Source organism: Thalassophryne amazonica, chromosome 12 (genome assembly GCF_902500255.1).
Source record: "Thalassophryne amazonica chromosome 12, fThaAma1.1, whole genome shotgun sequence".
NCBI lineage: Eukaryota > Metazoa > Chordata > Actinopteri > Batrachoidiformes > Batrachoididae > Thalassophryne > Thalassophryne amazonica.
In genome coordinates this window covers 54,430,865-54,448,594 of record NC_047114.1, presented here as the reverse complement: position 1 = coordinate 54,448,594, position 17,730 = coordinate 54,430,865, and the positions used below count along the sequence as shown (strand labels likewise).

Genomic DNA, 17,730 nt, shown 5'->3' with positions numbered 1-17,730 from the left:
GTGAATACTTATGTACATGTGATTTCTTTATATATATATATATATATATATATATATATATATATATATATATATATATATATATATATATATATATATATATATATATATATATATATATATATATATTTGCAGAAATCTAAAATGTGAAAATATGAAAAACAGATTAGATTTACACAAAAATAAGCTATTTCAGAGCATTTCACGGCTTCTTGGATGTTTTGTTCAAGTGAACAATCAGATGTGGCTGTGCCTTTCTGTACCCTGATTGGCTGTCATTGCGTGCTTCCCAGAAAGAAAGAAAGAACAAAGAAAGAAAAGAAAGAAATTCAGTGTGGCCCTAAAACTCCGTCGTATGAATCCACTATTTAAAGGCTAATAAATAAAATTATACTCTTGCCAAAGAAAATTCTTTTTATGACTTAAATCTTAAAATGCTCAACGGCAGTATACTTTTAATAAAAAAGTATTTTTTTTTTTTTCAAAAACGTATCTTCAGCCATGTATCCAGAGTGTGCCAATATGTGTGTGTGTGTGTGTGTGTGTGTGTGTGTGTGTGTATACATCAGTGTTCATTGAATGTGGTGATTTGTGAGAACTGAGAAGCGCTTGTTTCGCTGACTGGGCGCTCCCCGTGCGTGCTGCGTTCACTCTGCCACCTCCGGCGGCGGTGCTCCTGCTGACAGACTGAAGCTGCTTGACAGAGAGCAGCAGTGAGCGGACCGGACAGAACCGTCAACATGGGGCTCAGAGTGCTGCTTCTGTCGCTGCTTCTTGCCGTCCAAACCGTAGGCGTTCGGTGCCTGAACGGCGACGAGGACCAGAACCAGGACACCGAGTGTAAGATGAAGAGCGTCACCGTGTCGGCGCTGCCGTTTCTGCGGGAGAACGACCTGAGCATCATGCACAGCCCGTCGGCCTCCGAGCCCAAGCTGCTGTTCTCCGTCAGAAACGATTTTCCGGGAGACGTCGTGGTCGTGGACGACCTGGAAAACACCGAGCTTCCCTTTTTCGTCTTAGGTGAGTCATTAAATTTGTCCGCCGCTTCTTTTAAACAGATCGCTGACACAGCTTATGCTCCTTATTGTTGTTATGGGAACAGCTGTCTGCTAGCTCAGGCCTGGCTTACAGCGCTGCTTTCACTCACGCACCATTTTCAGAAAAATAATCGTTATTACGCACTTTATTTGTCATTCAAAGCGAAGGATTGCCGGTCAGCCCGACACCTTTCACTGCTCTCTTCTTTTATTATTTAGCATGTCTTATTGGTGTAGCAGGCCAGTTAGCATCCAAAAATGCTAACAAACTTATAGTTTTCACTTTGAATCACAGGATAAATTGAATTAATATGTGAGAGTGACTCCACTTTTGGACACCTCAATCTGTGTGTTCTTTTTCTGCTTCACTTGAACACTTCAGTCGAGTGACTTTTTGATGAACTTTCTCTGTTGTCCAAAGTCTTTCACTGCGTTGGCCCTCTGTGACATGTTTCTCATTCTCATTTTAGTATGTATGTTTTAAATCAATCTGAGGCCATAGATCTTGAAAAAGTGTGGTGGACTGTGCTTTTTGAGCACTGTGAAGTTGGCACAGGATTTGATATTCAACATTCGAATATGGGGCTGGCAGTAATATTGCAAAATTATGCACTGTGCCACCCTGTGCATTTGTCATCAAGAACCATCCACATGTGGTCTTGGGTGGCACATTTATTGTTTAGGTCGTGGGTGGTGTTATGGTAACCGCACGTGTTGAGACACACAGTAGGTGGAGGGACAGCAGCACTAACCTCTTCAGCACCATGGACAGCAGCCAGCAAAATCCCTGAAAGCACAAGCACAGTGAAGTTGGTTCGATACAGTGGCGGCTCCAGAGATATTTTTCTGCAGGTGCTGTGGGGGAGCTTGGGATTTTTATGACGTTGCTGTGGGCTCATGTGTCACGAAGCTCTGTGCTACCCCTCTGCAGACATGTGTACACATAGTCACATTCTGATTTGTGACATAGTCACTAATTTGATTTGTAAGTCCCTTCGGCTGCTCCCTTATTTGCACTTGGGGTTGCCACAGCAAATGCAAGGTGGAGCTACATGTTGAAATGGCAGAGGTTTTCCGCCGGATGACCTTCCAGACACAATTCCACATTACATGGAGAAATGTGGCAGGGGTGGGATTTGAACCCGGAACCTTCTGCACTGAAACCAAGCGCATTAACCACTTGGCCACCACCCCTTCAGTCAATAATTTGATTTGATTTGTTTATTTAGCACAAAATAAAACACAAAAATAATGTATGTACATAAAACAACCAAAGAGAGAGGGAGAAAAAAAAAATACACTATAAATAAAGTGCAAGGGAGTGGTGGAAGCCAAAATGCTTATAAAGAATCCACTCCCAAACAAAGCAAACATAACAGAATACAAATGATTTACACCATTTTTTTTTTCAGATTAAAACAAATCATTGTAAATACTCCTGCAGGATCTTCGCTTTTAGATCACTTTTATATAAGGTGATAGATGGATTGAATGAATGAATGAATAAATGAATGAAAACTGTTTATTTCGAACATTTGATACAACAACAAATACAAGATAGATCAGTGAAAACAACAACAAAAAAGTTCCTACTGTGTACCCAACATGTCCGAAAAGGGGTAGGGTGAAGCATCAGCTTATTTATCCCTACCCCTTCTTCCCCACAACCAGTAATACCCTTTGCCACATATACACATAGATTCATACACACCTAAACCGATATATATATATATATATATATATATATATATATATATATATACAAACATAAATATACACCTACACATACCTACTTACATACAAAATACTATATATTTACAAGCCGAAGCAAAAAACAAAAACACCCTAACCCTCATTACTCTTCCTCCTCCCTATACCTAGAAAAAACCATATTTTTGTACCGCTGGTTGAACTGGTTCATGCTTGGACATTGCTTGAGCCCCACTCCAAATCTGTTCCACATCTTCATCCCACAGACAGAAATACAGAAACCTTTTAATGTTGTTCGTGCCCACTGATGCTTTAAATTAAATTTCCCCCTCAGACTGCAATCCCCGACCTGTTAAAAAACATATTTTTAATATTTGCTGGAAGTAAATTGTTTATTGCTTTATACACGATTTGTACTGTTTGAAAATGAACCAAGTCTGTGAATTTTAAGATTTTGGATTGTAAAAATAGTGGATTTGTATGATCTCTATAGCCAGTATTATGAATGATTCTTATAGCTCTTTTCTGCATTACTGATAGTGATTGTGTTGTACCTTTATAAGTATTACCCCATACCTCTGCACAGTACTGTAAATATGGTAAAACCAGTGAGCAGTAAAGAATGCAGAGTGAGTTGTGGTCCAGAATATGTTTCGCTTTGTTTAGAACTGAAATGCTTCTTGACAGTTTACTTTGTATATGTTTTATAACGGTCTTCCAGTTTATCTTATCATCTATTATCACCCCCAGAAACTTATTTTCATGTACCCTTTCAATATCTACCCCCTCGACTTGTAACTGAACCTGTATGTCTGTATTACAATAGCCAAATAACATGTATTTTGTTTTACTTAAGTTTAATGATAATTTGTTTCTGTCAAACCATATTTTCAATTTTCCCATTTCTATACTGATCCTCCTCAGTAACTCCTGCAAATCCCCCCCTGAACAAAAAATGCTTGTGTCATCTGCAAATAATACTAATTTTAATATTTTGGAAACATTGACAATATCATTTATATAAATTAGAAACAGTTTTGGACCCAATACTGACCCCTGTGGGATGCCACAAGCATTGTCCAAGCATGATGTATATTCCCCCAACATCACAAACTGTTTTCTGTTACTTAAGTAGCTTCTCACCCAGTGCAACACCAACCCCCTAATCCCATACTGTTCAAGTTTATTGATTAATATGTCATTATTGATTGTATCAAAAGCCTTTTTTAGGTCTATAAATATTCCAACTGAATGTAATTTGTGGTCTATGGCGTTTGTAATCTCCTCAACTGATTCTACTAATGTGCTCTGAATCCATATTGACTATCAGTAAGTAATTTATATTTATTTATGAATTTGTCTAATCTATTATTGAATAACTTTTCTAATAATTTGGAAAATTGTGGAAGAAAAGAAACAGGTCTATAATTTGTGAAGTGGTGTCTATCCCCAGTCTTATACAGCGGCACAACCTTAGCTATTTTCATTTGATTGGGAAATTTACCGGTTTGAAATGATAAGTTACAAATGTATGTTAATGGTTCTGCAATCCATTCAATGACCTGTTTTACCACCACCATATCAATTTCATTTAAATCGGTAGATGTTTTATATTTACAATTATTCACAATGTCTATAATTTCTTTTCCATCCACTGCTGTGAGGAACACTGAACAGGGATTTCTTTCTATGAGATTATTATCCCAATCCTCAGGTTGGGAATCGGGAATTTTTTCTGCCAAGCTTGGTCCAATATTTACAAAAAAATTATTAAAACCGTTGACTACCTCATCCTTATTTTCCTTCTTGACATTATTATCAATGAAATACTGAGGGTAACTCTGTTTTTTATTACCATTTTTGATAATGCTATTTAATATATCCCATATTCCTTTAATATTGTTTTTGTTATTATATAATATGTTACTATAATATTCCTTCCTACATACCCGTATAGTATTAGTTAATCTATTTTTGTATTTCTTATATCTGTTTTCTGCCTCTTTAGTCTTTAGTTTTGTGAATTCTCTATACAGTGTATTTTTCTTATTACATGCATTTCGTAACCCTTTCGTCATCCATGGTCGATCTTGGATTTTTTGTTTTCTGTAGTCTTGTTTAATTGGACAATTTTTATCATATAATGATGTAAATATTTGTAAAAAAAAGTTTCATATGCACTATCAACATCACTTTCACTGTATACCTTTTCCCAGTTTTGCTCCTGTAAATCCTTCTTTAGTGTGTTCATGTTTTCCTCTGTCCGCACTCACCTGTATTTTATTTTCTCCTCTGGCTGATTCCGCCGATGGTTTCTATTATAAACGATGAAAACTGGTAGATGATCACTGTCATTGATTAATAATCCACTCACAGTGTTATTCTCAATATCATTGCTGAATATATTATCAATTAAGGTAGCACTATGGGATGTAATTCTGCTTGGCCTGGTGATTTTTGGATATAAACTCATACTGTACATTATATTGATAAATTAATCGTTATTTTATGCTTATTTGGATTGAGCAGATCAATATTTAAGTCACCACAAATGAACACAGTTTTTTGATTAGTTTTTGAGAACGTTTTTCCCATACAGTCAGTGAATGTTTCAATACTAGATCCTGGTGCTCTATATATACAGCTGACTAATACATTTTTGCTTTTTTCTTCACATATTTCAGTAGTTATACATTCTAATAAGTTATCGATCACAGTTGTCATATTGTCTACTATTTTATAATCCATGTTCTTATCCACATACACAGCCACTCCTCCTCCACTCTTATTCTTTCTGTTTACACAGTTAAATTCATATCCATCCAGTTCAAAATCCATTCCTTTATCTTCATTGATCCATGTTTCTGATATAGCAGTTATGTTAAATATTTTTTTAAATTGACTTAAATATTCTTTAATGTTATTAAAGTTTGCATATAGACTTCTGCTGTTGAAATGGATTATTGATAATTTGTTATCCGTTTTAATGATCCGATTAAACTGTTCATCTGTATAATAGCAACAACTGTCATTGATATTTGAGAAGAAATTATTGTCCGGGTCTATATCGTGCTCCAAGTCCAGTACATTGTGGTCTGTGTATTTAAATGTTCTCAGTTCTACTTTTCCATGATCAGCAATCCTTTGAGTTATATCCTTCTTGTCTCCAGATGTAGATGATGTAGTAGATGAATAGGTTCCTCTGGTCTGTGTCATGGTGTTGTGATGTGTTTGTGTCCTCATACCTTATTGGTCGTATTTGTCCAGTTCCTCGATGTTCCTAATTACCATAACCTTCACTTGTTCTGGTGTTCCATTCAATTTGATAAATGTTTTGCAGTTGGATGTCCATGTCCATTCCCTGCTTTTTTAAGAAACGAGCTTTCCTGGCAATGTCTGTGTTTCTTTTGGTCAGATGTTCATTGATGAATACATTTGTTCCTTTGAGTTTCCGTCCCTGTTTTAACAATGCCATTTTATGTTTTCTGCTGACAAACCTCATTATAACTGCTCGCTTGTCTCCATCCTCTCTCCTGGGCAGGGAGTGGCACGCTTCAATGTTATTACAGTCCATTTGAATACCTTTAGATTGCAGGAAGTCAGCCACCTGTTGTTCCACTGAGCTGGCCTCCTGCTCGCTGGCCTCCCCTCCGCTGTCTTCTGACACCGCCCGTGCGTAGGATCGAGGTTTAATATGAATTCCTGTAATAATAACGTCGTTCATCCTTGTGTACTGTTCCAACTCCGCAACATGGTTCTCCAGGTACACCAGACGCCGGTCTTTCTCTGCATTCTGGATCCGGAGAGCCTTCACTTCTTCCACCAGCTCCATAATGGATTTCTGCTGCATTTTAACAACAGAGATTTCCTCAGACAAAAAGTCCAGGGACTTCTTGATATCGTCTCCCTCCTCTGCTGTCAGTGCCTTCTTTGGACCCATGGTCAGATAACTCCGCGCTGGCGCCTCGGGCCTCAGTAAAGCCGCGCTGGTGGAACTGCGCTGGTGCCTCGGGCCTCGGTGAAGCCCGTTACTACATACAATCCACTGCACCAGCGACAATATGCGCCTTGAACATTGGTACATATTGTCATGATATGCCGCAACAGGTGTGTGTGTGTGAGAGCGAGAGGTCATAATAATTTTGAATTTTATTAATATATAGATGGCTTTGTAACCATATTTAAGTATTTCAGGTTTTTTTTGTCTTTGTTTGTTTTTCTGTGTTGTCACGGCGACCATGACGGAAATAAGTATGTGCTTTTTCGTGCCATCATTGACAAGTAGATATATGCATATTGTCATTGTTATTTCATATCATGTATTTTGTCAAATCAGTCAATCAGTCAAAGAGAGAAAGAGAGCGAGAGAGACTTGCTCGAATTAGATCCACGCACCTAGTGTGTAAAAGCTGGTTGGAGTCGCACATAAATCTGTGGATCAGTGCGAGAACTCTGGGCGCAACATAAATCCTCATGTGACTGTTGAGCCGGCAGCAGCCCGAATCATCCTCGTCTGCATGTACACCACAATATATTATTGTGCACGCTTAATTGAACTTCACAGCAAAAGCAACTGTTTAAATGTCCTTAAGTCTCACTTCGGGGATCACATCACCATGGGACAGTCATTTTGTGTTCAACTCCACGCTTTGTCAAACCCATGGTGAGGAAGGGAGGGCGCAAGAGAACTCAGCCACCATACGCGTGGTGAATATTTCATCCGAAATTGCCACAATGCACAGTGCGAGCGTTCAGGGTCTCTGGTGGGTGCCCTGTCCTGTCACTGCCATTAGCAGCAGCACCGACACTGTTATTATTACTGAGCCAATATCACCTGAGCGCTTTGAATAATTCACCAACATCTGAATGCTACAAGTCATGCTGAAATGATGTGGTGTTCTGCAGCCTGCTGCACAAAAACATCTCCACATGACACATCACCAGTCACTACAGGATGGATCAAACCATCTTCCTCCGTCCTGTGCGTACTGGTGGCGAAAACTCCTGGTGCTGTCAAGAAGGCATGCAAGAAAATAAACGTGACACTTTTCATGCGCTCACAGCAATAAAACGGCACAACCGAACCTCCATGCACCGGCTACCCGCGTCGTGGTTTAGCAGTCGATGCGCGATGATCTCCAGCAAGGGTGTTGCCTGCAGCCTGCAGCCTGCAGCCTCCAGCGGGCTTCCTGAGCACCCCCAGGGGCCACTCTTTTCCCCAGGGGGAAAAAAACAAAACCTTTGGGCTGCTCAAACAACACCACCTGCTGAATTTAAGCAGCATATTAAATAAATAAATAAATAAAAGCCAATGATTTTATTACATGCTTGGCAGCATATTAAATAAATAAATAAATAAAAGCCAATGATTTTATTACATGCTTGGCAGATATAATGCGAGTAAGTGTACGTACGTGTGTGTGTGTGTGTGTGAGAGAGACAGAGAGAAAAAAAAACAATTCATCGTTGAGCATCAAGTTTTACTTATTGCTCTAATGACCAGAATCGCCTTTATTGTCATTGTAATTTACATTGCAACAAGATTTGAGTGCAACTCCAAAAGGTGCTTTTCCAAGGTGCAAGTAATTACTAACCAAATTACCAGACAATAAAAATTAACAAAATAAATTATTTAAATATATGTACAACTAAAAATAAAATGTAGCCAATATACAAAATTTAAAACAAGAATTATGTACAGCTGTGAATGGTATTGCACATGGATTCAGATACTGCACAAGAAACTTTGAAAAGTACAGATTAATGTAATTTGTTATTGTTCAGTGTAGTGATTGCTCTGGGGAGAAAGCTGTCCCTGTGCTTGTTTGTCCAAGTTTTGTGTGAGCTATACCGTCAGCCTGAGGGCAGTAGGTCAAACAGGTGGTTGCTGTGGTTGGATGTGCCTTTGATGATGTTGGCAGCTCTGCTGAGGTAGCGAGAGCTGGCAATATCCTCCAGGCTGGGCACAGAGCAGCCAGTGATCCTCTGGGCTGTGTTGATCACCCTCTGCAGCACTCTCCTGTCTGCTGCTGAGCAGCCCCTGTACCACGCAGTAATGGAGTATGCCAGGATGCGCTTGATGGTGGCTCTATAGAACAACACCAGCAGCTTCTCCTCCAGATTGTTCTTCCTGAGCACCCGCAGGAAGTGGAATCGCTGCTGGGCTTTCTTCACCACCACTGTGGTGTTGGCAGTCCAGAAGAGGTTGTTAGAGACCTGCACTCCCAGGAACCTGATGGAGCTGACCCTTTCCACACAGTCTCCATGGATGTAAAGCAGGGTTGGGTCAGCCCTGCCCTTCCTGAAGTCCAGGACTATTTCTTTTGTTTTTGTGGTGTTCAGCGGCAGGTTGTTAGCTGAACACCACGCTGTCAGTTGGTTGACCTCGTCTCTGTAATGAGACTCATCACCCCCTGAGATGAGCCCAACCATGGTGGTATCATCTGCAGACTTTATGATGGTGTTTGAGAGATGGGTCAGAGAGCAGTCATGAGTGTAAAGGGTGAACAGGTGGAGGCTCAGTACACAGCCTTGAGGGGAACTGGTTCTGAGTGTGATGGTGGAGGAAAGGTGAGGGCCAAGTTTCACGGACTGTGGGCGGTCTGTGAGAAAGTCCTTGATCCACTGGTGGAGATGCCCAGATGTGTCAGTTTCTGGACCAGGATCTCCAGGTTGATGTGGTTGAAGGCTGAGCTGAAGTCCAGGAAGAGCATCCTGACGTAGCTCCCCAGGTGCTTCAGGTTGCTCAGCACGGTGTGGAGCGCTATGGTGATAGTGTCCTCTGTGGAATGGTTTGCCCTTTAGGCAAAATGATGGGGGTCCAGAGTGGGAGGCAGACAGGCCCTGATGTGCTGAGAGACCAGTCTTTCAAAGCACTTCATGTCCACAGGCGTAACTGCAACAGGCCTGTAGTTAGTAATGCTCTCCACTGCTGAATTCTCTCGACTGGATGATGGTGGAAGATTTGAGACAGAGTGGAATGATGGCCTGCGACAGAGACAGGTAAAAGATGCAGGTGAAAACTCCAGCCAGTTGGTCAGCACACGCTTTGAGTACCTTGCCAGGTATGCCATTGGGGCTGGCCGCCTTCCTGGGGTTCACCACCTTCAGCACACATCTCACTTCATGCTCCTGAAGTGTTAGTGTGCTACTGCTGGAGGGTGGTGGGTGTGGAGTTGATGCTGGTCTGTCTGCTTCAGGGCGGGCAAAGAAGATAGTTCAGCTCCGCTGCCACCAAGGCATCAGACCTTGCTTTATCTGGGTTGCTGCTTCTGTGGTTAGTTATATGATTTATGGGACAGTGGTATGTTTACCACTGTGTTACATCACCTTTCCTTCTAATAACACTCAATAAGCGTTTGGGAAATGAGGACACTACTTGTTGAATTATGACACTCACCTGTTTCAAATTAGGTGTTCTTTGAGCATTCATCAACTTTCCCAGTCTTTTGTTGCCCCGTCCCAACTTTTTTTGAAATGTGTTGCAGGCATCCATTTCAAAATGTATAAATATTTGCACAAAAACAACAAAGTCTATCAGTTTGAAGATTAAATATCTTGTCTTTGTGGTGTATTCATTTTAATATGGGTTGAAGAGGATTTTCAAATCATTGTATTCTGTTTTATTTACATTTTACACAACTTCCCAACTTCATTGGAATTGGGTGTATATATATATATATATATATATATATATATGTATGTAAAAAAAAAAATAAAGCTGAAATATCATGTGAACACTACGTTACGAATAAACTTTTTGAGACTAAATCAAAGCATGCACACATCTGGCTCTACAAAATGCCTTGTACAGATTAATAACATTATATTGTACATTATTAGATCTTGGTGGTCCTAAAAGACCTGCCATCCAAGTACTAACCAGGACCCACTCTGCATAGCTTGTGACAGCTGATAGGATCAGGCATTAATAGAGCAGGCTGGCTGCAGAAAATGAATGACTATATATGATTGTGAATATAAGGATTGGGAAGAGAGCTCTTCACAGTTATTATTATGGTGTAAATTGAATCTGTTCAGAATGAGAAACCAAACAAACTTTGAAAGAAATGTTCACATTCATGAAAACTGAATTACCGGTAATAGACAGATGGTATCAGTGGTACCACTTCCATGCAATACAGAGAAGATATACAAGAAAGTAAGAGTTAATTGTTTGATTACGAAGTCACAGTGCTTATGAAACCGTAGCATCGTGGTGCATTACCATAGGTTTGGTGACCACATCTCCTGGAGCCCGCTGTTTAGCAGGGTGGTGGGCGTTCCAAGGCACTTTATTTGAAAATCTCTCAACCTTTCAGAAACTGTTGTGCTGGTGTGTGTGTCTTTACTCACTGCAACTCTGAACAGAGCAGGGCACAGCATTGTGTGCACTTTTATTTCACACAAAACTGGTCAGTTTGAGGAAGGTGGGTGGTGTCGAGAAAGAAGGAGAGTGAAAGGGAGGGAGTGTGCCGCATGCTGACTGCTGGGGTTTACATCAAGTGGCGATTAGAGGGAACTACAAGATTTCCACACAGGTTTGGGTTTGTACATAAGGTGTTAGTAAATAAATACTAATGATTAGTCAACAGCTATTATGGAAAACCTGTCAACTTCGAAAATAGAGTAGTTGCGAACCTCCCCAAAGCCTGCATATGATAATTCATAATCAGAAAGTAGAACTAGAAATGTATTCGTCATGTAATGACGAATACATTTCAAAATGCCATTGCATTGTGTTGCATTTTGATGTTCAGTTAAATAAGCAACTTGTTTTTCCAGTTATATTTCATCATTGATGTTTTATTAAAAATAGTGTTAAAATGTCATCTCAACTCATTCTCATGAACCCATGAACCTCATGAACATGTAGACTGCCATGCACAGCATAACTTTTGTAGACAAATGATTACTAAAGTGACCATATAATCCCAATTCCAATGAAATTGGGATGTTATGTAAAATGTAAATAAAGACAGAATACAATGATTTGCAAATCCTCTTCAACCTATATTGAAATAAATATACCACAAAGACAAGATATTTAATGTTCAAACTGACACACTTTATTGTATTTGTGCAAATATTTACTCCTTTTGAAATGGATGTCTGCAAGACGTTTCAAAAAAGCTGGGACAGTGGTATGTTTAGCACTGTGTTACATCACCTTTCCTTCTAACAACACTCAATAAGTGTTTGGGAACTGAGGACACTAATTGTGAGTGTTATGATTGCGTATAAAAGGAGCATCCCCAAAAGGCGCAGCCATTCACAAGCAAAGATGGGGCAAGGATTCCCACTTTGTGAACAACTGTGTGAAAAAAATAGTCCAACAGTTTAAGAACAATGTTTCTCAATGTTCACTTGCAAGGAATTTAGGGATTCCATCATGTACAGTCCATAATATAATCAGAAAATTCAGAGAATCTGGAGAACTTTCTACACATAAGCAGCAAGGCCAAAACCAACATTGAATGCCCGTGACCTTCAATCCCTCAGGCGGCAAACCAACATCATTGTGTAAATGATCTTACCGCGTGGGCTCAGGAACACTTCAGGAAACCAATGTCAGTTCACACAGTTCGTCGCTACAAGTGCAAGTTAAAACTCTACCATGCAAAGCGAAAGTCATACATCAACATCCAGAAATGCCACTGCCTTCTCTGGGCCCGAGCTCATTTGAAATGGACAGACATAATGTGGAAAAGTGTGCTGTGGTCTGAAGAGTCCACATTTCAAATTGTTTTTGGAAATCATGGACGTAATGTGCTCTGGACAAAAGAGGAGAAAGACCATCCAGATTGTTACCAGCGCAAAGTTCAAAAGCCAGCAATCTGTGATGTATGGGTGTGTGTAGTGCCCATAGCATGGGCAACTTATACATCTGTGATGGCACCATCAGTGCTAAAGGTACATCCAGGTTTTGGAGCAACACATTCTGCATCCAAGCAATGTTTTTTTCAGGGATGTTCCTGCTTATTTCAGCAAGACAATGCCAAGGCACATTCTGCATGTGTTACAACAGCATGGCTTCATAGTAAAAGAGTGCAGGTACTAGACTGGCCTGTCTGCAGTCCAGACCTGTCGCCCATTGAAAATGTGTGGTACATTATGAAGCGCAAAATATGACAATGGAGACCCCGGACTGTTGAACAACTGAAGTCGTACATCAAGCAAGAATGGGAAAGAATTCCACCAACAAAGCTTCAACAGTTAGTGTTCTCAGTACCCAAACGCTTATTGAGTGTTGTTAGAATGAAAGGTGATGTAACACAGTGGCAAACATACCACTGTCCCAGATTTTTGAATGTGTTACAGGCATCAATTTCAAAAGGAGCAAATATGTACAATAAAGTTGATCAGTTTGAACATTAATATCTTGTCTTTGTGGTGTATTCAATTGAATATATGTTGAAAGGATTTGAAAATCATTGTATTTGTTTTTATTACATTTTAACAACGTTCCAACTTCACTGGAATTGGCGTTGCACGTTTTCAACCATTTTTGCTTTTTTGTGTTTTAGGTCTGGGAGGTGGAATGGTTTGAAAGTCAGAAGTGGGAATTTTAAATTGGGTAATCTGTCATCTGAGTGGTGGGCAAGTCAGCATAAGGTTCAAGAGGGATGGAAGGTTTCAACCATACGATCAGTCTCCCTGTCTCACCTGTTATATAGTAGGGAGTCTTACGTAAGACATTTCCTTGGAACATGCAATGACTAGTGAAGATGAGCACCCAAGATGGTGAAGATATCTTGGACATTGTGGTTGGGAGTAGATTATGATAAGGGAAGAGTTTTCACTGTTTCCAATGAGTAAATGTATGAAATTTGGTGACAGGGAAGTCATAACGCCAACAACATGTATCTGCTGAGGGTCAATCACTGACTTACTTATCAAGTGTTACAACTGGCGCATTAATCAAACCGACCATTCAGATCCCTGTCTTCACCCATGTTCTGAGGTCATAGAATCTCTGTTGAATTTGGAGAGAATGATAAATGAAATGAAATGCCAGAGGAGCAGGAGTGACAGTGAACAAAGTGAATGGAAAGTAAGCTGAATAAGATGAAATGTATGTTATTCCCTTCAAAGTGGCAGTGAATGGACTGACTTGTGAGAAGGAATAATCCAGGAAAGTGAATAACTGAAAAGTCAAGGGAACAAACAGGTCTTTCAAGTGAATTGATCTCAGAGTCAACTCCACAAAACACGATGTTTTTGACTATCAAATGACTTTTCCCTATTACCAATTCACATTCTTATAAGAGGATTCAGTCACAACCATTGGCGTCCTACTGTCAAAAGATGACTGATGATATAACAATACCTTTATTTTTCAAAAATGGATAGTATCATTAAAGGTCCTATACTGATGATCTATAGCATGCAGTCTACAGCACATAAGAGGAGTAGACTGTGTGGTCAACTCAAATTTGTTACTGTGTAACCAAAGCACAAGTAAGCCACTAGGCATAATGGGTTCTATTTAGTCAGTTAATTATTTGTAGGGCTGTCACGATTTGGAATTTCTGGAGACGATAATTGTCATGCAAATAATTGCGATTGACGATTATATTGTCTATTTTTTCTTTTTTCCCTTCTTTATATTCTACTATCGTAGTATGATTACACAACTCTGGAAGTTTTATTTTTATCTTCAATTTACATATAGTCCCAACTTTTTCTGATTTGTGGTTCTGTTGCATTTCTGAAATTACAGTGAACATTTTATTGTGCTTTAAAACTTTGTGGAGCAAACGCAAACACCAAATGCTTATAAAGAAGGAAGAAATACTTGGACATGTGCAGGAAAACTGATATAAACTTAACAGAACCATCCAGGCTGATTAGACTCCCCATATTTTTTTGTATAAATAAGTCAGAATACAATAAGAGGCAACTCACTTTGAAATAATTAAAACATATAGCTACAGCTTAATAACTTTGAAAAATAACAGAAATCAGCAGCTTGTATTTTTATTCTGGCTCCAGTTCATTTTAGTGTGATGAAGTCATCCTTTTTTTCCTCATCAGTCACGTTTTGTGCTTGAACACTACATTAAGCTCAAGACTGAATAAATACATACCTTTGGAAAATAACAGCTGTTAAGTTCAGCTTTTTGTGACCTGTGCCTCTGAACATCACTGCACAGCTTTTCTGTAATTTTTGCTCAGTTCATTTATATATTCTAATTTTTTAAGGATGTTTTTAAGGATATTTGACCCTTTATTTCATCTCATGATCTCATAAAATCAGTATACGAAGTGCACAGGACGGTGCCGTCAGAACCGCACCGGTAGAGAAAGTACAGAAAGTAAAGGCAGCTCCAAGGTTTTGTTTTGTTTTTTATATATCTCTGCTCCGCGCTCGCTGTCTCATGTGATGGTTCACAGCAGAACGTAATGTCTCTTGCCTCTGTTCAGGAATCTCTCTCCCTCAGTCTGCAGCAAGTTGACTCCGCACGCGCGCACACACACACAGCTCCTTTGGTAAACTGCGCATTTTAAAAGGCTTTGAACAAGATGGCTGCTGTTTTAATCGGCCGTCTTATCCAAAATTTGAACGTCCAAATGACGGCAGGACAGCTCGCTGCCTAAAACTATGAATTGAGAGAAAAATCAAAGACTTAAATAAAATAAATGACGCGTCGACTACTAAATTATTTGTTAATGATTTCAATCAGCGACGTAGTCGTGACTAGTCGAGCCTGCCCTACAAAACTGAAATGCCTCCACAGCGGTGCGTGGCTTTGGAACCAGAACCTCCTCATGCTCCATGTTATTATCCAAGCCTCGCTAACCGTCCGACCAAGACGAGAGGAAACATAGTGAGTGAGGCTGTGTGCGGCTGCTGCTGCACGATGACGTCAGATTCCGAGTTGTTTATGCAACTTTGTTGATAAAATAAATAATTCACGGTAATCGTGATTATGAAAAATATTCGTGAATATGAAAAATAATCGTGATTGGCGAATATTGTAATAATTGTGACTGCCCTGATTATTTATGGCTCTTTTGGGCACAACAAGAATTCCACCAGTCAGATTCTTTGTCATTCTTTTTAAACCTCTAAGGTCAATGGGTGTGTCTGTGCATCCGACATTTCTATGAATAAATCAGTGATGAAATGTCACGGAGACTTCATTCGACCATTCTCTGAATCTACAGAATGCGACCTCTAGTTTCAGTCCCTGTTGTCGATCTTTGCCTCACAGATTCCAGAGATGATCACATGGTAGTCTCTCTCTCTCACTCACTCACTCACTCAGTCTGAGGCTTCAACAGGGTTGTTCAGAGTGCATCGCACTGTTCAGGAGACAGGCAAATTCATACTGCCACTCAGCCCTCATGAATGCTACAAAAATAGTCCTGACATTCTGACAATACTTTACATTTTACTTTGTCTTACAGACAAAGCATACTGTAAACAATAAATGAATAAAGAAAGGTGCATCTTCAATAAATATTTGAAGAATTTTCTAAACATGCACTTCATTTTTTCAGATTTATGGCCAAAATATTTCTGCGTACAATGTTCCATGCAAATATGTGACACATTCGGAAAGCTGAGGTTGATGTGAACATTTTGATGCACAACACATTATACTACAAGAAAAAAGTACCATAAAATGGGTATAGCTGAAAATATGGTAAAATGTACAACATACTGCTGGACCCAGAGGATAAAAAGGTGTGTGCACTGGAACCTGTTGCATTGCTCTTTAGATGGCTGAAGTGATGATTTCTGGTAATAAACCGGATTTTGGTGAAAAGCATCAAAATGTGAATGTTTCTGCTGTTGATGCTGCTCTTACATAGTGATCGGTCGATTATTTTGCTACTGTAATCTCTGGGAAAGCAGCATAAGGCTCTATAGGCAGTTACAGACTTGGGAACGGATACTTATTACCCACAGTTACTACTTCCACTATTCAAAGGGGATGGCGGTTGTGTGACTGGTCCTGTCTGTCTTGCAAAGTAGTTTACACATGCTTTTCTGTGGAGAACTGGTTGTTGGGCCAAGGAAGAGTTGGAGACTTGGATCACAAATTGTGACCCAAGTCTTGTAAATTGTTTTCTTTTCTCTGTTGCTTGAACACAGCTTTCCTATTATCTTACGCGATTGCATTATTGTTTTACAGCCAGTCTGCTCTGTATATGTCACATTTCAGTAGCTTGTAGTCTGTCTGTCTCTCCGTCTGATTGTCTGTCCGTCTCACCCAGAAAAAATTTAGGAGAGGCAGAAAAGAGAGTTTATTTTCGTTTCTCCTAATTGTATCCTTTTTGGGCGAGAGCATCACAAATTTAGATTTGTGCGTCTTCTATATACTTGGATCAAACTTGAAAATTGCAGGTATTGTCTTTTAAAATTGACTTGTATTTTATTTCTTCTGATTAAGGAAGGTCTCCTATTGACATTTTTTGGCCTCAGTTTACATCCCAGTTCTAAAACTAAGGAAGTCAGGCTTGATTTATTAAAATAGCAGGCAAAATTTGCATTTCCTTTATGACCGCTTCCAGTGATGAAAGTTTTCCCTAAACTTCCAGAAATCCATGTTTTTTTGGGGGGGGGTTGATGAAATTTCCGGCAAAATCAAGCATCGATTGAAGCAAAATGTTAGAGTTGTTCCTGTTGGCCATTTTGATGTTTACTGGACCTCGCAGCCAATCACAAGGCTTGGGACTAAGCAGTGCACTATGCTGGCCTCCCATTGGTTGATTGTGTCATGTGACTGGCGGTGAACGTTTCCTTTTTATTTTTGTTTTCCTGACGCGCATCACATTTAGTCTGTGGTGTGATTTCATGATGTTCATATTTGTAAAATCATTTGGAAACGCCTCTGAGAAGCCGATAAATGTAACATGCTGCCGCTCATCCGTACAGCAACAAATGAGAGGCGCTGTTACAGATTTTACCATGAACTCTGTGCTGTGCTGAAACTACAAGCAAAAAGTACCAAAATGGTGACCTAAGATTTTT

At 39.6% G+C, this 17,730-nt stretch overlaps 1 protein-coding gene across 1 annotated transcript in view; it reads left to right on the top strand.

Moving 5' to 3' along the window:
* The first annotated feature begins 608 nt into the window (after positions 1–608).
* astn1 (astrotactin 1) overlaps positions 609–17,730 on the top strand; it is a 1,400,536-nt gene continuing 1,383,414 nt past the window's right edge. Inside the window, exon 1 of the mRNA XM_034183391.1 lies at positions 609–1,020. Within this exon, the coding sequence (XP_034039282.1) occupies positions 741–1,020 (280 nt within the window). The 5' untranslated portion in view covers positions 609–740. The remainder of the gene's footprint in view (positions 1,021–17,730) is intronic.